This window comes from Rutidosis leptorrhynchoides, chromosome 2 (assembly GCF_046630445.1).
Source record: "Rutidosis leptorrhynchoides isolate AG116_Rl617_1_P2 chromosome 2, CSIRO_AGI_Rlap_v1, whole genome shotgun sequence".
Lineage (NCBI taxonomy): Eukaryota > Viridiplantae > Streptophyta > Magnoliopsida > Asterales > Asteraceae > Rutidosis > Rutidosis leptorrhynchoides.
This window is the reverse complement of record NC_092334.1, coordinates 343881792-343907810: the sequence shown is the minus strand read 5'-3', so window position 1 is coordinate 343907810 and position 26019 is coordinate 343881792. Positions and strand designations below refer to the sequence as shown.

The following is a 26019-nucleotide window of genomic DNA, read 5'->3' as shown; positions in this document are numbered from 1 at the left end:
TAACCCATGAGCAATTCATGGTTAATACTTTTTTTATGCCTAGAGAACCCAACATTCCATTTGTTTATTCAAATAGGATGTCCAGCCATTTGGGGTGTTCCTACAAATAGCTATTAAAGAGGAACGAGAGTCACGTGCTCTCTGGCATAGTTGTATTTTGAAGTACAAACATCCTTTGTACCAACAGACAATAGAATGTTTACACAGTTTATAGGATCTCTATAAATAGACGAATTCTGCAATTATTTTTAGTGGTGTGGTTATTAAATTACTAGAGTCCAAACCTTGTATAAGCTTCATTCGTTCGAAAGGTATCTAGGTGTAATCAGTATTAACTGGTTATTTATTCCGCCAAAGGAAAACCGTGATTCTCGGAGATAATTTCAAAAAAAGAATAATGTTGAAAATTACTTATGACTCTGATTCAGTTGATTTTTAATTATATGCTTACACTAATTAAAACTCTTAGTTAACAAAAAATAAATAGTATTCACCCCCTCCGTAAACTTCCTGTTGTCAAATTGGGACCAACATGGGAGTTACAGATTACCCTTTTGAACTATTTGTATGTTTAATGGTTTATTTAATTTGGTTTTCGCTTATAAAAAAACTCACAAATTATCTTTGTTAACATATCTGGCGAGATTGAAGTAATTATACGTGATAATAAATACGAAAATGCATGGTTGATCGTAATGGTATGGGACAAACATATTAATTGTAAAGGAGGATTTTTTGTCTTCTTTAATAGCTCCTTTAATGTAAGACTCTGACTTCAGTTTCAGTAGGTCATCTCACCGCGCATAATGAGCTGGCAGATTGATTCGTAATTTTGGTATTTTAAAAGGGGTATATTGGTCTTTTCACTAAGGTGGCGGGTTTGAGGCCACTAAATTGATCCAATCATATCCCTTATCTCATTTCATCTCAATTTCTGCATCTTTACACTTTATCACTTAGAGACACAGAGAGAGAGAGAATGAGTTCTTGAGAGAGAAGGCTTGAAGAAGGAGCTTGATTCTCAACAAAGTCCAAACGTTAAAGTTATTCATCTCGTTCCTAGCTACATTTTGGTGGTAGTAGTAGTAAGTCCTAACTCCGAAATTCATATAATTTGATGTAGGCTTTGAACTTGCATGTTCTTGGGAAAACTCAATTGGCTCACAAATGGGTGAGTTTTGGGTTGGAAAATGTTTTAGCCATGTTAGGGCTTGTAAGTTGGGTATAATCACTACAATTAGTGATTTTTTTGGTGTTGGAACCCAAGTGGGGTTGTTTAGAAGCCTAATTTTAAAACGGGTCAAATTAGGGTTTCTGAGTTGATATGGGGAAGGCAAGTACTTGGTGCTTGAAATTTGTCCTAAAGGGTATTTTAGAACCATTTTTACTAGTGTTAGTGATTATTGGTGAGTTTGGGTTTGGGTTGTGCTTGGAAGTGCAATTGGGTCATAATTGCACTAAGTGTCAATTTGGGTTGGTTTGTAATCCACCCTAATTGTGTTGTTTGTTTATGTGATAAATAGAATACGTACTTTCCATTGACGGATTGTAGATTTGGTTTTGCATTCATCAAGGCGATAAGATGAGTGTAAATATATTATATGCATATGTATGCATATGTAGGATGGGTGCGGGTGGGGTAGAGTGATCCTTGTACGTTCTGGTTCACTTTACATGTGTGTGGGAGAATGGACCTTGTGTGTTTCGGGTCCACTTTGCACGTTTGTGAGTTTTGGGTTACCACCCTTGGGGTACTGAATCCCGTGAGTTTTTGGATTCACATTGGCGTGATTGAGCCAACCCCGTTGATGTTGTTGTGGTAAATTGGGAAATGAATCGCGTGAGTTTTCTGTTGAGTCCCCAAAATAATTAAGGATTTAATTATGACAAAACTGTAATTTATTTGCACTAAAATGTTATGTGCAGCCAGCACAAGTTTGTTCATGTATAGACAGCAGATATTGCTTTGTCGAGTGTTTAGTTTCCTGCTTAGTCTACCAGCACAAGGTAGACAGTATTCTTTAATTAAGCACAGGATGTATACTCAGCAATTCAAGAATATTAAGTGTCTCAGCAATGAAGAACCAGCACAGCTGGAATGCAGCTTACTACACAAGACGGCTATGCTCCATTACAAGCATAGTGGTTTCCTGAGTGGTCTACATCAATTGTACTATTCAACAGAAGTCAAAGACAAAGTTGAACAGAAAAGGACATGCGTCGGCGGCTGACAAGTGACTTTACAAGACCACATGGGACTGCAGAAGTTTAACGCATGTGCAGACATGTGGTATACTTTGTCAATGCCTAGGAAATACAACATTCTATTTGTTTTAACAAATAGTGGTGCCAAACCGAATTGGGGTGTTCCTGTAAATAGCTACCAAAGAGGAAAGAGGAGAGCACGCTCTCTGATGCAGTTGTCCCCACAAGTACAGACATCCTATGTACCAGTGGATAATGGAACAATAACACAGATAATAGGACTAGTATAAATTGATGTATCCACTATTCTAACAACTAGTGGTGTGGGTTTGTTTATTTAGAGTCCAAAACATGTAATAGCTTAGAACATACTCTGTAGCTATACTTAGGTAAATCTGTATCAACCAACTATAATTCCGCCAAGAATAGTTGTAATTCTTTGTGATTTAATCAATAAAGAATAACCGTTGAAAAATTACCTTTGACTCTATTTAATCTAGTTTCTTGAATACTAAATTGTATTTAACTGTTAAGTTAATTAAAGAGAATTGTATTCAAACCCCCCTACAATACAGAGGTAGTGAATCGCGTGAGTTTTTGGATTCACTAGGGCACGTGAGTTTTCGCCAACCTTCATGTGCTTAAGGTTAAGGGGTTAACCTTGGGATACTTGCGTGTATGTATGTATGTATATGTATATATATATATATATACATATATATATATATATATATATATATATATATATATACATATATACATACATATATATATATATATATATATATATATATATATATATATATATATATATATATATATATATATATATATTGTCATGTTTATATTTTTATGGATTCGTAAGGTGTAGGTGGCAAGAGTTAGTACGAGGATTAGTGGGCCACCACGTGTTGCTTTAGAAGACTTTGCTCTTGAATTTGACTTAGGATTGGGTAGTGCAATCCCAATCGCCATGCTCGGTTTTTTGTTGTAATTAAACGATTTGGGTCGAAATTGTCATATCCTTGTATTTATGGGCCATTGGAGACCCGAAGGTCGTAATACTCTTTTTGTAGTATAAAACTCGTTTAATTATGGATTGTAAATGGTTAACTTTAGTTTTGGGCTAATGAAACTTGGTTTGTTTGAAAACGGGTTGTCTAGTAATTAAAGGCTTATCCTGTTTAATGCTTTAGAGCGCGCCGCACTGTGCCTTGCGCGCCACGCAAATGTGCGAGAACTTGTCCTCAAGTCTGGGTATTGTGTTATGGTTTGAAAACCAGTTATGAGCCGCACCGCGCAACCTTTTGCGTGCCGCGCAAGTTGCTGGCCTGTTTCTGTTTTTTTTTTTTAAAGAGGTGTGTTTTCTCGTAAAGTGTTTTGGGTGGTTACATTTAAGGAGTTTGACATTCTACTCGATTTATTCCAACGTCTAAATGAACTTTTCAACAGTTATTAAATATATTTTGAGTTAAACCGTATATTTTCCTCAATAATTTACAAAAAAATTCGTTAAGAAATACTGTAATATTAAATTGACCACTATCTTATTGGTCTAGCCTGATTAAAGGGCACCAGTATTCTCTTTCGAAGGGTGCGGTGTCGAGGACATGTAAGGTACCATAGAGTCAGAATTACCCTTAACTTAATGATTACAGTGATATCCTTAATTAAAACCGGACTAATTAAGGAGAACTTTAGTGTTTAAAGCAAGTTTTAGTAAACACTTTACAATTATATCCGCGTTAAACTTAAAATATCCACGAAAATGGAACCTATAAAGGTTTGATAATTACATCTATCCCATATATATATATATATATATATATATATATATATATATATATATATATATATATATATATATATATATATAGTGGGGGTGTATGTATATGTATGTATGTATGTGTTTATGTATATGTATACACACACACACAAACACACACACACATATATATGTGTGTGTGTGTGTGTGTTGCGTATAGTTATAAATAGAAAACCGCTTCACAAAAATATTAAGTATTGATATTAGTATTGTTACAAAATTCTCTAAAAACAATCCATAAAAATATTTTTGGTTATAAAAACAAAAAAGACTCACAAAATATAGTAAAATCTTAATTGAGTTCTAAATTTAGTTAACTTCATATTTCTGCCAAAACTGGTTGAGTCGTAGAACGACCCTAAGTTATGCTAACTCAGTTACTCTGTCTACTTGTTAGAGACAAGTGAGTATGAATTTAGGTCTCAACACTTATAAATAATTAATACCTCTGTTGCCTCGTGCGACAGGTCTCACTCTCTAAAAGGTGAAAGGCCTAGGTCCCGAAAAGACCATAGAGACGCAAACGGGAACAACCATCACGAGTGAAGGCCACCGCATTTATCCTTGAAAAAATATGACCGCCGAGGGCTCATCATTTTTGTGGCATTTTTTCAGTTTATCACAAAAGCAATTATATTAACAAAGTCCTTAAAAAAAATACAACATGCATAATTGATCACCGCCTGATTCCATGTTATTAAGGGTGACTAGTTTGGCTCATTTCAATGTCTAGAAATGAGTTGAATGCGATGATATGAGACTTTTATCTTATGGTTCGGTTGTTAGAAGTCATGTATATGCTCAAGTTTTTACGTATCCTTATATCACATTAAAAAAAGGCATGCTTGGACGTAATCAATCCAATTGGAAAGCACACAATAAAATTATGTGATATCTTTAAGTACAATAAGAAATCCATTATGGGGTACATTTTATGTTTTAATTGGGTTTTCTTTAATAACTAAACATTACTTCTATCATGATTAAGTTTTTAGCATGCTATCAAGCGACTAGTCATACTATTATGATAAAGAACTTAATTTCTGGACATAATGTGGTTGACTCTAGTATCACAACTCATTAGACTATATTGTGATAGTAGTATGACTATTAGTTTTTAAAGCAACATTTGTTATAGTGGAGCTAGTTGTATCTCGACACCAACTTTTTGTATATTCGAGTATACTCTTAAGGCAAGAGCATTTTCATAAAGTACGTACGCACTTTGCAAGACCAAATATCATCCCGATCAGAAAATCTGCAGGAACCAATATCTTCGATAAGAGAGTTTACTAGTTGCGTGTGACAACCCGGAAATTTCCGACCAAATTTAAACTTTAATCTTTATATATTCCCGACATGATAAGTAAAGTTGTAAGTTGAATCTCAAAGATTTTTAAACTGTGTTCATATATTCATTTAACCTCGACCAGATTCTAATGATTCAAGAACCATTATATGAACGAACATGAGTATATATGTATATGTGTATATATTATAACTTGAAAACATTAACAAAGTATTAGACGTATAGTACTTTACATAAACGTATTTGTTTCAAAATAGATATTCACATAGTTATTGATAGAATTAGAAGATAAGATTTAATGATTGAATTATCAGATACATTGAATTATGATTTAGGAGTCTCTGTTGAGAGATCCATATTGATTTGAGAAATCGTTCATTTTAACAATATTCGAAAAATGATAATGTAATTTACGAGTAAGAACAAATGTGTTTATTATCAAGAATAAGACAAAAGTTAGTGGAACACTAAATTACATTGCAATCATTTGATTTAGTTTCAAATGTACGAAAATGCTTTACGATATAATAGAATTCGAATATTTAAGATGTCTTTGATTGAATAATGTGAGATGGATTATTGATTGTTAAATATGTGGATAACCTACAACATGTATTAAGAACGTATTTAAGAATATTGAAGATACATATATAGTTTCAAATTAAGTAACACTTGATTCAATTGATATTTAGATATGTCAACTAGGACGTTTAATAAATGTTAGCGCATAAATGGATTACGCTAAATTAAGTTTTAAAGTATAAATGATAAGTGTTATATTATTTTCTAAACGAAATTTAAAACGAACTTTGAAATATAATTAAGTTTTGAAAAATTAAATATTATATCATTACATAAATATTTTTTCATTACTTATGATATGTACGAGATTATATTTTAAAATGAAAATATATGTATATATATTTTAATTTAGTCATAAAACATCCCGATTTAAAATAATATATTTTGATAAACAACAAGTCACTGATTTATAGAAGCAAATGACCACAATGCTCAATTTTATAAAGGTACATTTTTATAAGGTAATTTATTAATGAATAAGTCAAATTATTATTAAGGGTACACGTCGCGTAACGTAAAAGGCTAGTTTTCTAAACGTACGAAAGTACGCTTGAAAAACCGAAAGTGGTACATGAGTCGAGTGACAACGTCCGTGTCATTTGAACAAAAATTACATTTTTACCATAAACGTAAATATAATATAATATATAATTAATTATATAGATTAAATAATTATTTATAATTAATATATATTAAAAGAAGTGTCGGCAAGGAAACAAACTGGATGCCAGCTGCTTTAAGCTATCATGCAACCGCATGAAGAAACCATACACATTCCATGCGATCGCATAGGATGGTTGGTTTGGTGAGATGTATAAAACGCACGAAATGATTCAGTCTATCTATCCCTCTCGACCTCATTACACACATACATATATTATATATAATTATTATTATTAATAATCTTAATAATATTATTTGTAATATTAGTGTTAGTATTAATATTATTTATACATAAAATACTACGACGGAGTGCTGCTTGAGTGGTCTAAAACGAGTTCTCAAAAACTGGTTTTCGAATAGGATAGGGTTAAGGAAATTATGGGTTATAGCTATGGAGGTGATGGGTATGGTTCATGAGTATGCTCGTTAGGTCATTTTAGTGTTTGTCATCTCCGCTGCGTCTACGTACCTTTCCTGCAATATTGAATCTCAATATTGATACGTGAGCACTCATAACTTAACTTTTATATATTAATAGTATATCCTTGACTAGTGCTCGAGTATTTAGGATTATGCATTCTTGTACTTTTGAGATTGCCATGAGATAGGATATGTTTGAATCTTGAATTAGTTACATATGCGGTTGAGATAAGGTATAAGATATGCATGTCGTTGGAAAGCTAGCGAAAAACTAAGAACTTTTCATTTAGATATCGAATGGTTTCGATGAACGGATTAGAAGTTATAGTCAATTGAAATTTTGTATTATTATTAAAAATGATTATTATTATCGTCGTTATTATCGTCGTTATAATTTTTATCTAATTATTTTTATTATTATTATTATTATTATTATTATTATTATTATTATTATTATTATTATTATTATTATTATTGTTGTTATTATTATTATTATTATTATTATTATCATTAAAATATTTATTAATATTATCATTAACTTTATCATAATACTTATTATCATTAGTATTATTATAATTAAAACTAATATTAGTAATACCTAATTATTATGATTACTATTATTATCATTATTATGAACGCGATATAAAAGACGACTAAAAGCTATTAAATGAATAGATTAGGAAATAATGAGTATGAGTATCATGATGAAATTAAAATATTATAAGATATTGATTTAGATAAAATTATCGTTCTTATTATTTTTATCATTACTATTATTATTAAAAGTATTGTTATTACTAAAACTATCATTATCATTTTAATAGAAATGTCATTGTTATTATAAAATATCAATATTATTATCATTTTAAATAAAATTATTATTTTAAAGTTAATATTAAAAAGTATCGTAAATATTAGAGTTATCATAATTAGAATTATCATTTTAACATAATATCATTTTTAGTAAATATAAATATTGATATTTTTATTAATAGAATAATAATTATTATTATTACAAAATAATACAACTTTTACTTATTATTATTATTAATGTTATTTTATCAAATAAATATGTAATACAAATAATATAATTACCTTAATAAAACCTATCATAATATTTTTATGATATTCAATGAACTTTATAAATTTATGACCTAAGATATATAAAAGTATATTTTTATATAAGGTTTTATTTATTAATAAATGAATTATATTATTTACTCTATTAAATTTTTTTAAAAAATATTTAAAATATATAATAATCAGGTATAAATTTTGGAAATTATTTTGAGTCAAATTGACTTCTGTTGACTTTTGCATATTAGTCTCGAGCATTAGGATTGTGATACACTATGACCAAACCTAAATTGCTATATAGATATTGACCAACACACACACACACACACACACACACACACACACACACACACACATATATATATATATATATATATATATATATATATATATATATATATATATATATATTTATATATATATATATATATATAATTAATTTAGGTTCGTGAATCCGAGGCCAACCTTGCACTTGTTCAATGATGTTATATGTATTTTTACAACGAAATACAGTATGGTGAGTTTCATTTGCCTTTTTACCCTTTACATTTTTGGGCTGAGAATACATACGAAATTTTTATAAATGTTTTACGAAAATAGACAAAAGTAATCGAAACTACATTATATGGGAGAATGACCGAAGCCGAATATGCCCCTTTTTGCTTGATAGCCTAAGAATTAGGGAACATCACTAATTTTGAGAATTAGTGCACGCCTAATTGACGCGAATCCTAAAGATAGATCTATTGGGCCTAACGAACCCCATCCAAAGTACCGGATGCTTTAGTACTTCGAATCATTTTTATCATGTCCGAAGGATTTCCCGGAATGATAGGGGATATTCTTATATGCATCTTGTTAATGTCCGTTACCAGGTGTTCACTATATGAATGATTTTTTTGTCTCTATGCATGGGACGTATATTTATGAGAACTGAAAATGAAATTCTTGTGGTCTATTAAAATGATGAAAATGAATGATTATGATAAACTAATAAACTCACCAACCTTTTGGTTGACACTTTAAAGCATGTTTATTCTCAGGTGTTAAAGAAATCTTTCGCTGTGCATTTGCTCATTTTAAAGATATTACTTGGAGTCATTCATGACATATTACAAAAAACGTTGCATTCAAGTCGTTGAGTTTAATAGAGATTACTATTAAGTAAATGACAGATTAGGTCATTTATAGTTGGATATTATGAAATGGTATGCATGCCTGTCAATTTTCGATGTAAAGAAAGTTTATCTTTTAAAAACGAATGCAATGTTTGTAAAATGTATCATATAGAGGTTAAATACCTTGCGATGTAATCAACTATTGTGAATCGTTTGTAATCAATATGGACTTCGTCCAGATGGATTAGAAAGGGTCCTTTCAGTTGGTATCAGAGCGGTGGTCTTAGCGAGCCAGGTCTGCATTAGTGTGTCTAACTGATAAGTCGTTAGGATGCATTAGTGAGTCTGGACTTCGACCGTGTCTGCATGTCAAAAGTTTTTCTTATCATTTTGTGTCGGAAAATCTACTTATTATCCGTAGAAAATTACCTGCTTATCATTCTTAAGTCTAGACACGTCTTGCTGCATTGATTGTATGAATAGTGTACAGACAAAAATTCCTATCTTAGCGTATCTGCTAAATCATATCTTATCGTATCTATTACTGTAAACTTTGCCTGATATATTTCGAAAATTCCTCCGTAATTTACGAAATATTTTGCTCTATATAAATAGATATTCTATGTAATTAGAATACCATCCGATAGCCGGAAGATCATTTAATATCGAAAAATTCTTTATTCAATCGTACGAAATGGAATTCGCCATTAGTTCAAGTTCTTCGAATTCTGAAATGGAATCCCACTCAAGCTCCGAAAGCAATGTGATCGGAATGAATAAACCAATCAGTCATCACCTATTCTGGATGAATTGGGGATGGGTTCGTAGCCTCCTCAATCATTGGAGACAAGAAGAAGGCGATCCTTTCCATCCACCACATTGCCCTCTTGACGAAGAACCTGAAGCACTTACCGGCGAACCTGTCCGAAACACCATTTTCTCTCTCATTTCCAGAGTATCTCATCACGATTATATATTACATCAAATTCTAGATTTTATTTATCCGCTCGTCCGAACCGACAATCACCCCGGTGTAACAGAAGAAGTCAACGAGCTTCACCCTCGGGTAGTGGCTCTGGAGAATATGGTGCAAAGGTTACAAACACCAGCACAAGCACCAGCAGCATAAACAGTACTACCATCAGCAACACCAACAGTACCATCACCACCATCAACAACAACATCCGCATCTCACACCGCAACATCATAATCTGTACCTCAAGCATCAACGTCATACGCGCCATAGATACCAAGGAGTACCAACAACAATAACTGACGAAGTATTAATTCATAACTTCATTGGAGAAACATTCCGCTGCGATTATGTAATCTCCAAAGTCTTAGAGATTATCTAATCTAGCCCTAACCATAAATCAATTAAGCGAACCAAAATGATAGAAGAAAGAGTAGAAACCCTGACAAAAATGGTGTGTGATTAACAAGTTAAACTTGTTTTACCAACAGCATCAACAGTACCGTCAGCGTCACCAGTATCGTCAGTACAGTCAACATCAGAATCAACAACACTAATAACATCACAAACTCTGTCAGTTCAAGAATCACTGTGGATATCATTACGAATCAATAATGCATATATTGTATCAACGAGTTATGAATAATTAACTCATTCCCTCTGAAGAAATTATATGTATATTATATATATATATATATATATATATATATATATATATATATATATATATATATATATATTTTGAAATAAAAATAAATTTTTTCGTGCTAAGCTATTGTGTGTGAATCTTAACTACTCGGTTAATTCATATTACAAATATGAAATAATGTACGTCCTTCGCCCGTAACTTAACCATCGTTAACTACAATCTCTGTCGTAATTCAACAAATTCCAATTCATAATAAATCAAGTATATATTTGATTTTACACTTTCATTATCGATGTAACCGAAACTTTTCAGATACCATCATTCGTACTTTGCGAAGTTCACAAGAACTTAACAAAAACCAACATCACGCCTCAACAAATAACGAAGTATTGATTCATAATTTCAATATTATTGAAGAAATACTTATGTAATCTCTAAAGCCTTCAAGGGATTATTCAATTCTGGTTTCAACCATAAATCGAATGAGTTTAATTTAGTATTGATTCATTGAAATCTATGTTACATCTGAAGAGAATATATATATATATATATATATATATATATATATATATATATATATATATATATATATATAAAGACTGTAATAAAATTCTTATGTACAAAATATTAATTGTGAAATTTTTTTAACGGGTAGGTAATACCCGAGAGAGAGATATATATATATATATATATATATATATATATATATATATATATATATATATATATATATATATATATATATATATATATATATATATTCACAATTAATATGTTACATTCTTCGAATCAGATTAAGTAAATTATCAACTATACTTCCTACTTTCACAATACTATACATTCTTTCATAGAAATCAAAACAACCATATTCTGATTTTGAAACCTTAGAATTCAATTCGAGATATAACCGGTACCATCACTTTTAGATTCCTACATCTTTCAAAATTACACTTTGACTTCAAAACTGTGTTAGAACATCAAATGTATATTAAGATTACAATCTGTGTCCAAACCCTTCAAAAATTTCTGAAGACACTTCAAATAATTAGCAATCGAGATGATGATTCAACCACATATTACCCACAGTTATGTACTTAAAAAGCTCTTGAAACCAAAGTCATAATTCAACACATATCTGTGTCAGATCCTTTGGCATTTATTAGCAAAAATAACGTTGTAATTCCTTTTCAAAGTAGCAAATTCTATCACAGCTCCAGCAAGACAACTTCGATTTTTCATTCGGAGTAGTCTTATCATAATCTTGATATATATGTTGCCCTTATGCCATTGTTACATGGGAACCTTTCATATCTCGCCACATTAGCAGTAAACGTATCATCAACCATAATGATCTGAGATTTTCTGAAAAGTCATTATATTTATCAAAACCCCATCATTTACTCATCTGCCTCTTGTAACGAGAATTGCCATACGAATCATTGGGAATTAGAAATCAATATTTTGAAATCTCGCAGCATGTTGACGCCAACAGTTATACATATAACGTCTATCTCCAAGGCTTACATATTTCGAATGTGAAGTTTTTGAAAAACACCCTGAACTGCAGAATAATTCTCGAAATGTTGATGAAGAAACAAAAACTATAAAACAACCTTAACAGTAAAAAGTTTGATGATAATGAATAGTGTGCTGGCAAAGCGCTGAAAAAGAGAAGTTTTGGAACTGGAAAACGGATTGGGCAAAGTATGAAAGAGGCTGTGGACAAATCACAAGGACGAAACCTACATTCAAAGAATCCAAATGATTCAGTATTTGCTGAAGTCATTAACAAATATCTTGCTCCTGACTCTAAACCCTTGCGGACAATATTCTTCATCATCCTCTGATATTAGAAATCCTAAGATATCATCATATCTTTCATTATAAATATCCTCCATATTTCTGAAGATATTTTCTTAATTTTTCTTATTTGAAATCATTTACCTCTTCGCGTTATCTGTATTACATCATAAAAGAAACTATTTTAGTTTCTAAATTCTGAAACATTCAAGTTTAAAACAGGAATATTTTGAAGTAGTGTTGGGAACTGAAGCATGAATTAGTATAATATAATGACACTTGATCAACGTGATTATATTACAGTAAGTCATGCTGAGTTTCTAAATGGAACGTGATGATTCACAGATCATAACATCATCATGTGCCATGTTATACGACTCTTGTATTCTATTTAACCTCTAAAATATCAAGAAAATATTTCTTGATGATTCGGCCTTTTCCAAGGTATTCTGGTAATTTGACAAGTCAAGATCGTGCCATCACAATTTCCTTCCTAGAACATTAACAATGTTCATTCTGAAATTCATATCTGTGAATTCTGGACCATTACAAGCGGTGCTTAATTGCAAGAAGAAGAAACGAAAGGACAAAACTCCGAAATAGAAATTGGGGTATAAATTGCAGCAAATAAAAGAGAGTATTAACTGTGAATGACAATGATTATAGAAGACAGAAGTAGAGACTTTGAAATATAAGGGAAGATATAAAGCCCAACGACAAACCAGAAATTATAAACCATATATATCGATGCATATAACAATATAAAGACACGGGAGAACTAGAAACACTATAAACCCAAGAGTATAGTAGAAGTAAATAGATTCTTCCGGCAGTAAATGAAAAAGAAGAATGACCGATATGAAAGTTAGAAGTATATCGAGAATCAGAACTGGATGGAGGATATTGATGAATACTTTAAAATATGAGTTGAGGGGGAAAGAATGGAAGGTGATGAAACATGACTAGGAACTTAGAAATCAACAGATTTAACTCACACAATGGCAGAATAAGTGAATCAAACCCTCTAGTGAATAGGTTAAGCTCTTTTGGATTAATTTAGTCAAACCACAACTAAATAAAGTGTGATTAGATCAACACCTAGAGTTATTATTCACCACCTGGGTGATTTAGACTGAGAGAGAATCGGAGGAGCTCACCAGATCTGAGTGTGTGTAACAAATGAGAGGCTTAACCTAAAATGAAGAACATAAGACTTTATATACCCTTGCTGTTGACTCACCCATACGATTCATCCATCACACGTACGAGTTGGCTTCATCAGCCGTACGGGTGATCACTCACTCGTGTCTTCTCATTTAGGTTGTAATTGTGACTTAGCTCAGTATCAACCGTGCGTATGAGCCTGTCAGCCGTACTAGTGAGGCTTCACTAGTACGTCTGACTAAGTCTAACATAGTCAAACATCCAAATCTTATTCCTGCAGTTCCTGTAACCACATACAAACACGGATAGGATAATAACGAGCAATCATGGTAGCCTGTAAACTGTTGTACCTGCAAAGGACCTGGGTAGATGTCCAAAGACTTGCAGTGAGTTGTAAGGAAATGAAGGAGGTGAATTTATAAGAAAATCTCCAACAGAACAATTAAAATGGACGATGATCGCATTTAAAGTGGATCCTAATTCCCTTGGTTACCGGAGAATCAAATCTTATTACGAAGATTTTCTTCAAATCCCTTGAAATCTGGAAATCAATCATATCTACGTCAAATGATAAGATGGACCTACACTTACTCATTTCACTCTTCTATGTTAGCTTCATTCGTACTCTTCATATAAATGGATTGTTTATCCAAATTATTCGCTGATGATAAAACTCTAATTTTCAGCCCGTATGCATCATGAAAACATACTTATTATCATTCACGACCTTTCCACTCAAATTTTGGGACGAAATTTCTTTAACGGGTAGGTACTGTGACAACCCAGAAATTTTTGACCAAATTTAAACTTTAATCTTTATATATTACCGACATGATAAGCAAAGTTGTAAGTTGAATCTCAAAGATTTTTAAACTGTGTTCATACATTAATTTAACCTCGACCAGATTCTAATGATTCACTAACTATTATATGAACGAACATGAGTATATATGTATATGTGTATATATTATAACTTAAAAACAATAACAAAGTATTAGACGTATAGTACTTTACATAAACGTATTTGTTTCAAAATAGATATTCACATAGTTATTGATAGAATTAGAAGATAAGATTTAATGATTGAATTATCAGATACATTGAATTATGATTTAGGAGTCTCTGTTGAGAGATCCATATTGATTTGAGAAATCGTTCATTTTAACAATATTCGGAAAATGATAATGTAATTTACGAGTAAGAACAAATGTATCTGATATCAAGAATAAGACAAAAGTTAGTGGAACACTAAATTACATAGCAATCATTTGATTTAGTTTCAAATGTACGAAAACGCTTTACGATATAATAGAATTCGAATATTTAAGATGTCTTTGATTGAATAATGTGAGATAGATTATTGATTGTTAAATATGTAGATAACCTACAACGTGTATTAAGAACGTATTTAAGAATATTGAAGATACATATATAGTTTCAAATTAAGTAACACTTGATTCAATTGATATTTAGATATGTCAACTAGGACGTTTAATAAATGTTAGCACATAAATGGATTACGCCAAATTAAGTTTTAAAGTATAAACGATAAGTGTTATATTATTTTCTAAACGAAATTTAAACGAATTTTGAAATATAATTAATTTTTGAAAAATTAAATATTATATCATTACATAAATATTTTTTCATTACTTATAATATGTACGAGATTATATTTTAAAATGAAAATATATATATATATATTTTAATTTAGTCATAAAACATCCCGATTTAAAATAATATATTTTGATAAACAACAAGTCACTGATTTATAGAAGCAAATGACCACAATGCTCAATTTTATAAAGTTACATTTTTATAAGGTAATTTATTGATGAATAAGTCAAATTATTATTAAGGGTACACGTCGTGTAACGTAAAAGGCTAGTTTTCTAAACGTATGAAAGTACGCTTGAAAACCCGAAAGTGGTACATGAGTCGAGTGACAACGTCAGTGTTATTTTAACAAAAATTACATTTTTACCATAAACGTAAATATAATATAATAAATAATTAATTATATAGATTAAATAATTATTTATAATTAATATATATTAAAAGAAGTGTCGGCAAGGAAACAAACTGGATGCCAGCTGCTTTAAGCTATCATGCGACCGCATGAAGAAACCATACACATCACATGCGATCGCATGGGATGGTTGGTTTGGTGAGATGTATAAAACGCACGAAATGATTCAGTCTATCTATCCCTCTCGACCTCATTACACACATACATATATTATATATAATTATTATTATTATTAAGATTATTATTATTATTAATCTTAATAATATTATTTGTAATATTAGTGTTAGTATTAATATTATTTATACATAAAATACTACGACGGAGTGCTACTCGAGTGGTATAAAACGAGCTCTCAAAAACTGGTTTTCGAGTAGGATAGGGTTAAGGAAATTATGGGTTATAGCTATGGAGGTGATGGGTATGGTTCATGAGTATGCTCGTGAGGTCAATTTAGTGTTTGTCATCTCCGCTGCGTCTACGTACCTTTCCTGCAATATTGAATCTCAATATTGATACGTGAGCACTCATAACTTAACTTTTATATATTAATAGTGTATCCTTAACTAGTGCTCGAGTATTTAGGATTAGGCATGCTTGTACTTTTGAGATTGCCATGAGATAGGATATGTTGAATATTGAATTAGTTACATATGCGGTTGAGATAAGGTATAAGATATGCATGTCGTTGGAAAACTAGCAAAAAACTAAGAACTTTTCATTTAGATATCGAATGGTTTCGATGAACAGATTAGAAGTTATAGTCAATTGAAATTTTGTATTATTATTAAAAATGATTATTATTATCGTCGTTATAATTTTTATCTAATTATTATTATTATTATTATTATTATTATTATTATTATTATTATTATTATTATTATTATTATTATTATTATTATTATTATTATTGTTGTTGTTATTATTATTATTATTATCATCATTAAAATAATTATTAGTATTATCATTAACTTTATCATAATACTTATTATCATAAGTATTATTAAAATTAAAACTAATATTAGTAATACCTAATTATTACTATTATTATCATTATTATGAACGCGATATAAAAGATAACTAAAAGCTATTAAATGAATCGATTAGGAAATAATGAGTATGAGTATCATGATGAAATTAAAATATTATAAGATATTAATTTAGATAAAATTATCGTTCTTATTATTTTTATCATTACTATTATTATTAAAAGTATTGTTAGTACTAAAACTATCATTATCATTTTAATAGAAATGTCATTGTTATTATAAAATATCATTATTATTATCATTTTAAATAAAATTATTATTTTAAAGTTAATATTAAAAAGTATCGTAAATATTAGAGTTATCATAATTAGAGTTATCATTTTAACATAATATCATTTTTAGTAAATATAAATATTGATATTTTTATTAATAGAATAATAATTATTATTATTACAAAATAATACAACTTTTACTTATTATTATTATTAATGTTATTTTATCAAATAAATATGTAATACACATAATATAATTACCTTAATAAAACCTATCATAATATTTTTATGATATTCAATGAACTTTATAAATTTATTACCTAAGATATATAAAAGTATATTTTTATATAAGGTTTTATTTATTAATAAATGAATTATATTATTTACTCTATTAAATTTTTTTAAAAAATATTTAAAATATATAATAATCATGTATAAATTTTGGAAATCATTTTGAGTCAAATTGACTTTTGTTGACTTTTGCATATTAGTCTCGAGCATTAGGATTGTGATGCACTATGACCAAACCTAAATTGCTATATAGATATTGACCAACACACACACACACACATACACACACACACACATATATATATATATATATATATATATATATATATATATATATATATATATATATATATATATATATATATATATATATATATATAATTAATTTAGGTTCGTGAATACGAGGCCAACCTTGCACTTGTTCAATGATGTTATATGTATTTTTACAACGAAATACAGTATGGTGAGTTTCATTTGCCTTTTTACCCTTTACATTTTTGGGCTGAGAATACATACGAAATTTTTATAAATGTTTTACGAAATAGACACAAGTAATCGAAACTACATTATATGGGTGAATGATCGAAGCCGAATATGCCCCTTTTTGCTTGGTAGCCTAAGAATTAGGGAACATCACTAATTTTGAGAATTAGTGCACGCCTAATTGACGCGAATCCTAAAGATTGATCTATTGGGCCTAACGAACCCCATCCAAAGTACCGGATACTTTAGTACTTCGAATTCGTTTTTATCATGTCCGAAGGATTTCCCGGAATGATAGGGGATATTCCTATATGCATCTTGTTAATGTCCGTTACCAGGTGTTCACCATATGAATGATTTGTTTGTCTCTATGCATGGGACGTATATTTATGAGAACTGAAAATGAAATTCTTGTGGTCTATTAAAATGATGAAAATGAATGATTATGATAAACTAATGAACTCACCAACCTTTTGGTTGACACTTTAAAGCATGTTTATTCTCAGGTGTTAAAGAAATCTTCCGCTGTGCATTTGCTCATTTTAAAGATATTACTTGGAGTCATTCATGACATATTACAAAAGACGTTGCATTCAAGTCGTTGAGTTCAATAGATATTATTATTAAGTAAATGACAGATTAGGTCATTTATAGTTGGATATTATGAAATGGTATGCATGCCTTTTAATTTTCGATGTAAAGAAAGTTTATCTTTTAAAAACAAATGCAATGTTTGTAAAATGTATCATATAGAGGTCAAATACATCGCGATGTAATCAACTATTGTGAATCGTTTGTAATCAATATGGACTTTGTCCAGATGGATTAGAAAGGGTCCTTTCATTGCGCGTTAGGTCTCCCTAGATTCTCCCGAGACCAGTCCCAATGCCACGCATCGTCGACCCATTTAGCCGCTATCGTATCATTCTTGTTCTTGTCCAAATGAAACAACTGGTTCTACCTAGAATGTAGCGAAGATTCACCACACCAAACATCATACAAAAAACGAATCTTCCTACCATTCCCAACTACCATGCGAAAAGTGTCGACCGACAACAAACCATCAGATGCGACCTTAGAACATAAAGAAACAATATTGGACCACATGCTAGAACGGACCGAAAAAGTATTATCGAATATACTGCCACGAATGAACTTTATTAACAAGACCCACGAGTCATTCGGATTTAACAAATACCTCCATTTCCACTTCACTATTAATGCCATATTGAAAGCTTTAAGACTTTCAACATTGAGGCCACCGCGGTCGAAAGGAGCAAATAATATGTCCCATGTTACCCGTGACATTTTTTCAACCTCATCACTACCACCCCAAAAAAACCTTGCCCTTAAAGACTCGAGACGTTTTAGGACGGTTTCGGGACACTTGAACAACGACATACAATATATCCCAAGGCTTTCCAATACCGATTTAATAAGCGTTAATTTACCGCCCGAAGAGAGTAAACTAGCCTTCCACGAAAATAACTTAGAACGAAATTTTTCGACCATAAAATCCCAACTCGAGATTGTTTTCATATTGGAACCTATGGGAATACCAAGATAAGTGGTAGGAAACGAACCAACTTATGTCCCTGCAGCATTAGCAAAAGCCATAATTTCAGAATCTGCCACTCTGATACGGAATAAGTGGGATTTTGAAACATTAATTCTTAAACCAGATACCAAAAAGAAAATCTCCAGAATAAGTTAAATACGATTCAATTCCGACAAACACCAATATGAGAAAATGATAACATTGTCTGCATTAAAAAATAGATGTTTTTATGCAAAAGGTGTATGTTGTCCTTCCCAACTTTTATACCCCGAATTAATTTCAACTCCATGGCATGATGAAAAGCAAGATGTAACCCTTCCATAACAATTATAAAGAGAAAAATACTAAGCGGATCACCCTGTCTTAAACCCCTTTTAATCGGATATTCACGTGTCGAACACCCATTAACTAAGACGTCCTGGCCGAGATTAAACATTCTTTAATCCAAGAACTCCACTTCTGACCAAACCCCAATGAGGAGAGCATAAAAAAAAGATACTCCCAATTCACGGAATCGTACGCTTTCTCGAAATCGACCTTGAAAAGAAGCATTCTTTTGTTCTTATTTTTATACCAAGATATAATCTCACTTAGAATTAACGGGCCATCTAAAATCTGACGTCCTGAAATAAACGCCAATTAAGCTGGACTAATAATCTTATCAATAACAGAAGCTAATTGGTTAGTCACGATTTTAGTAATGATTTTGTAAAAACACCCTACTAACGAAATAGGTCTGAAATCCATTATCAGAACCAGATTCTGTACTTTTGGAATAAGCGAGAAAAAAGCTGAGTTAGCACCATGAGGCATACTAGACAAGGCAAAGAAACCTTTAATGTCTCTGTAAAAATCATGTTGAAAAAACTCTCAAAAATGTTTAATGAAACGAAAAGAAATTCCGCACTCCCAAACAGCGTTTTTAATCTCTGTATCATCAATGTCTCTCTCAATAAAACTTGCATCTTCATCAGAAAGTATAACTTGTGGTTTAACATGGACGAAAGCTGCTCCAGAATCGACCTTTTTGAATTTATTCTTGAAAAAATCAAAGAACTTATCTTTATCAATACTCGGGTCGTCAAGCCATACGCCGTCAACAATTAATCCCTGAAATTTCTGAACCCGGCATTTGTGTTTTAATGAACAATGAACAAACTTGAAATTTTCATCTTCCTCAACATCCCATTTAACACTCGATTTCTGAATGTAATCGAGTTCAATAAGCTTTTATCCTTACTCAAGAAAATGTTATACCTTAAGGTCTTCTTGGTTCGAATGGGGAAATAGGAATGGGAAAGGCAATGAGAATGTAATGTAATAGAATACTACTGTTGTATCGATGTGGCTTGGTTGATACTAGAGAATAAATCATTCTTATGAGAATTAAAATACCAAGATAAAAAAGATTCTTACATGGGATTCGCGCGAGCATTTTAAAACTATAAGCATACCTTATATATATGGGAGGTGATACTCACACTCTCCTTTTTGATCCATACACACTAACTTACTAATATACCCTTACTTATGATAATGCAGGTTCAATTTCCTAGGTAAATATAGGGATATAATTGTAAGTATTATACCAAAAAGTGTGTATGCATAAAAAAGGAGTGTGTAAGTATCACCTCCCTATATATAATCACCAACAAAGTCGATCTACTTGTGCGAAATTTCATCTTTCAAAAAGAAAAGAAACAAACACTTCAATTACTTGACAAATTTCGTAGAACATTAAATCTGAAAATGAGATGCCAATGATCTCTTAATGCGTTGAACAAAATTACAAAAACTAAATTATTAATAATTATTATAAAATATACTAAACCCCATGAACATTTTACTATTCACAGGGACAGCTTCATCTTAGTTAGTACTAAAATATACTAAATTATTAGTACTAAAAACTATCATAGAATCGTAATCAAGATTTATTCATTATTTAAGGTATTGTCTAACGTACTCTAATGGAGAAGTTGTGATGTGGTCTAGCGGTTGGTGGCCTGCCTCCTTTAGGGGAGGTCAGGAGTTCGACCCTCGTTGGCTACATATTAAAAACACAATTTCATCCCTGCCATGAAGTATCCACCCATGGCGTAACGGGGAGGGGGTTTTACTTGACCGTGCCCTTGGATAGGTTCAAGGTTTCCACCCGGGCAGCGATGTGAGCGGGGTTATTATCGCTGCATCGGCATAGTCGAAACGGGAGATGATTGCAACGGGTGGTTTAGTCCCCCTCGGGTGATCTCAATAGTTGTTCAAAAAAGAAAACGTACTCCAATGGATGAAAAGGTTCCGCAAGTGGTTTTGGGCCTTGCTATGGAGAAAGAAAAAAAATTACGTTAGATAATATATGGTATAAATCTTTGTTTGTTCTGAATAACAACATGAAGTATTGTAGGAGATGAATACAATTATTTGCTAATTAAACTATGTATTGCACGGTTAAGTATAATTTTTAATTTATTCTTTTACTTATAAAATGTTAAAGAATCATGGTTATCTTAGAGCAGAATAAATAACCGATTGATACAGATTATGCATTGATAGATCATACACACTGAAAACATATACAAGATTTTATAGACACATTTAATTTAATTCCCACACCAGTATCTAAAACATTAGTAGAGTTGTCTATTTATATAGTGCCCATTAACCATGTAAAGGTTCCATTGTCTGCTAGTCCAAATGATGTTTGTACTTCAGCCGATAAGCATATCAGAAAATCACGTAGCTCTCTCTTTGTACTGAAGCTAATTCAGGAGCACCCTAGAATGTGTGAACACACTATTTAAATAAACAAATAGAAAGTTAGGTTCCCAAGGCCTTGATAAAGTATATACACGAACTGCACGTTTGATATACTTTTTCATTCCATCGTTGTCTTGTATGGTCATTTTTCAGCCGCCGATTTGTGTCCTTCTTTCTTCAACTAAGTTTTCAATATCAGTTGAATGAGCATGCTTGATGTAGACAACACAGAAAACAAACTGTAACGACCCGACAAAATCGTCATTGACAGCGCCGTCAACTTAGGTCCCGTTACGTGGTCGTAGTCCCTATATGAGACACGTTTGACCAAAATTATGTCGCATTCATTTGAAACATACAAGACTTACAAAGTTTTGTTTACCAAATGTTCGACAACGAGTTAAGTTTACAAAAGTTGGTAAGTATAAATGAAATAATCTGCGACATAATTAGTTTAAAATCACGGTTGCTATAAATAGCGTAAGTATGTAAACAATTGTTTGAATCTAAAGGTGCTATCACTAGCGTATGCATGTATGCTTGACTCCAAGCAAGTAATCAAAGTGTATGCATGTATGCTTGACCCCAAGCAAGTATGAGTGTACGCGAAAGCATGTATCAAGTAGCCAAGTATGAACCTGAGACACATATAGAAAACTGTCAACGAAAGACGTTGGTGAAATCATAGGTGTAGTAATAAACGTTATTTTTGAACCACAAGATTTAGTATTCCCATAAAATTGATCATCCAAATAGTTTGTATTCCAAAATAGGTTCGCGATCACCCAATTATCAAGGCTTAACATTCCTTCCATAAAACCCCATCACAATAGTGTTAGAACATACACTGTTTCTCAAAAATATATTACATTCGTAGACGGTAGAGAATCATCTGAATGAGGGTTTGTCAAACCCATATGGATCCATACAACATAAGTTCTCGCTTACACCCGGCAAGTGTAACTAATGATAATCGAATTGAGAATTTTGTTCTAAACTCGCTGTAGAATGTTTGTTTCATTGAACTTGTGTTTAAAACATAAAAGTAAGTAGTACAAGATGTAACAAGGTATATGTTTCTCAGTCCATGATTTAAAAGAATAAAAGTTGTTGAAAAGGTGGGACTATGATCTCACCTCGAGTGCACGAGTATAAATGTACTTTACAAAGTAAACGTGTGCATGAAAGTTGCTTAGCCTTGACCTAAACAAATAAGTAGTATCAATTAACCGGTTACGAAACAAGGTCGGGCGAAATGTGTTCAATTTGTCCTATGGCTCGTTACGACTCGATTAGTATAGCATGTGAGTCACGTTGTCAAGTTTCATGCAAGAATCAAGTATAAAAGCATGTTAGAATGATTGCATAAACGTTTGGTTAAGTTTGGACAAAAGTCAACTTTGGTCAAGTCAAGGTCAACGAAAAAGTCAACACATTCGGGTCGGGTCCCGAACTATTTTTCTGTGATTTTTATTCATATATAAGCATGTTGGAACAAGTTACATGTGAATCGGAGGTGGGTAGCATAGCAAACATTTTTCGAAATTTGACAAATTAGGTCAGAAGCCAAACACGGCAAATGCCGCTCCGCGACCAATGAGTGCCGCGCCGCGACAATCAACGTGATCTGATGCCTGGCCTGTTTCAAAAGTTCAAGTCTCAACCAAACTTCAATTTAGCACAAATCACAAACCGTAAACACTTAGAATACGTATCTTATATCGTTGGAAAGCTCTTTTGACAAGGAATACAACTAACCACTTTTAATCAAGCAAAAACATCAATTACAATAACCGAAATCTTGTCAAGTGATCATTAAAGGTTTATTTTCAAAGTTTCAAGTTCACAAAATGCATTTTAAGATTCGGGAATCCAATTCACACATATGATATGCTGTTTTGAAGGTAATGAAACATACATTACAACTAAACACTTACTAATAACATTTCATGGTATTCAAAACATCGAAAGTTAGTTTTAAGTCTATCAAACCCTAACCAAAATTCACAAAAATCAATAATCATGTGTTTGAAGTTTTCTTAATCAACCTACACATCAAAACGAAACTAGTGATACTAGTGACACAATTAAAACATGAACTTTAACAATTTAACAACATTAACTCATCCAAAATCAAAGATTAAGCACACCCATTTCAAGTTCATGCTAGTTACTCGAAAAATAACAAATCGAGCAAACAAAACATATATTCATGTTATACTTGAGCCATAGACACTAATTAACACCATTTCAAGTATATAAAATGAATTTAGAGAAATCTAGTGTTTTAGAAACGTTACCCAAACGAGATGAAATTGGTACCAAAATGTAGAGGATGAAGAGAGGATCACGAAAATGTAATTTGTTTTGATGTTTGATTGCTTGGATTGAAATAGATGATGAATTAGTGGATTGGGTGTTTGAGTTCCAAAAATGGAAGTAGAGAGAAAAAGAGAGAAAGAGATGTGGGATTGAATGAGTGGTGGTGGTGAAGTGGTTGACTAGTTGACCTAGTCACCACTTTGCCCACTTGGCAACTTTGGTCCCTCAAGTTTCAAAGCGGGTGCGAGAATTAACCAAACGAATATTTTAAAAATGCTCGCGTAAACGAGTGATGTTATAATTAAATAACGGGAATATTATAAACGTTAGTCAACGGGAACTGCGAATTTAAATTACGAAAGATATAAATACATAAAAAAGACAGTGTTAAAAATAAATTTAACGAAAAAACGTGGGATGTTACATTACCTACACCTTAAAAGAAATTTCGTCCCGAAATTTAGTTGGAAGTAGTAGTTGTTGTTTCTTCTTCGAAACCTTGCGGTGAAAATTCTACGAATGAGTGAGGGTACTCCCTTGGGCATTTCAACTAACTTTGACAGTCGGAATTTTACGTTGTTTTAAAGTTTGGTTTCATGATCCATAATTTCAACCGGTTCTCCTAGAAAGTGAAGTTCATCATCGATAGTGAGCTCGTCGAAAAGGATAACAAGTTCTTGTTCGGCAAGACACTTCTTTAAGTTTGATACATAGAATGTAGGATGATCGGAGACTCAAATGATTCTGAAAATCTAAACGGCTAGTGACGGGTCCAAAACGCCCCCGGATTTTAAAAGGTTTTGTGTATCGCGGATTTAGCTTTCTATGTTTCTCGAAACGGATTGCACCTTCTCAAGGTGAGACTTTTAACATTACGCGGTCACCCATTTGGAATTCGAGAGGTTTATGTCTAACATCGGCATAGCTCTTTTGGCAACTACGGGCCGTCTTGAGCTTTTCTTGAATTTGAACGATCATAACGGTTATTTCATGAATGAGTTCGGGTGCGGTGGTTTGCATGTCACCTACTTCGGTTCAACAATTTAGAAAATGTCAATTGCGGCTATATGAGTTCTCAAAAGGTGTGGCGTTAATATTCGAATGAAAATTATTGTAGTACTAGAATTCGGCTAAAGGCAATTACTTTTCTCAAGTAAATTTGAAGTTGATAACACGAACTCGTATTATGGTTTCCAAGGTTTTATTCGTATGTTTGCTCGGTCTGTCAGGTTGTGGTTGATGTGCGGTACTCATGTCTAAACGTGGTCCCGAGGCTTTTTGTAAGGCACTCCAAAAATCTAAAAGTGAAACGAGAATCTCGATTCGAGACGAGGTACATTTCTTTAAGATATATTTGAACAAGTTTTCGTTTCTCAAGAATTTCGCGCCGCGAAATATTTATCGGTTTCTAAAAACGTTTGTTAGAGCAAGTTTCTTATCGGGTTCTGAAAACGTTCATTAGGACTATTCCCCCTCGTGGTGAATTCTAGTATAATGTGAAGAGTCTCTCTCCCCATTGAGGATTTAGAATAAATA

The 26019-nt window shown here is 31.8% G+C and overlaps 1 protein-coding gene across 1 annotated transcript; it reads right to left on the bottom strand.

Moving 5' to 3' along the window:
* Positions 1–20043: 20043 nt before the first annotated feature.
* Positions 20044–22307, bottom strand: LOC139888886 (uncharacterized). The gene is made up of 3 exons (XM_071871868.1): positions 22254–22307; positions 20312–20607; positions 20044–20248 (listed from the first exon to the last, which is right to left on the bottom strand). The coding sequence occupies exons 1-3, from the start codon at positions 22305–22307 to the stop codon at positions 20044–20046; spliced, it is 555 nt and encodes a 184-aa protein (XP_071727969.1).
* Between the last annotated feature and the right edge of the window lie 3712 nt (positions 22308–26019).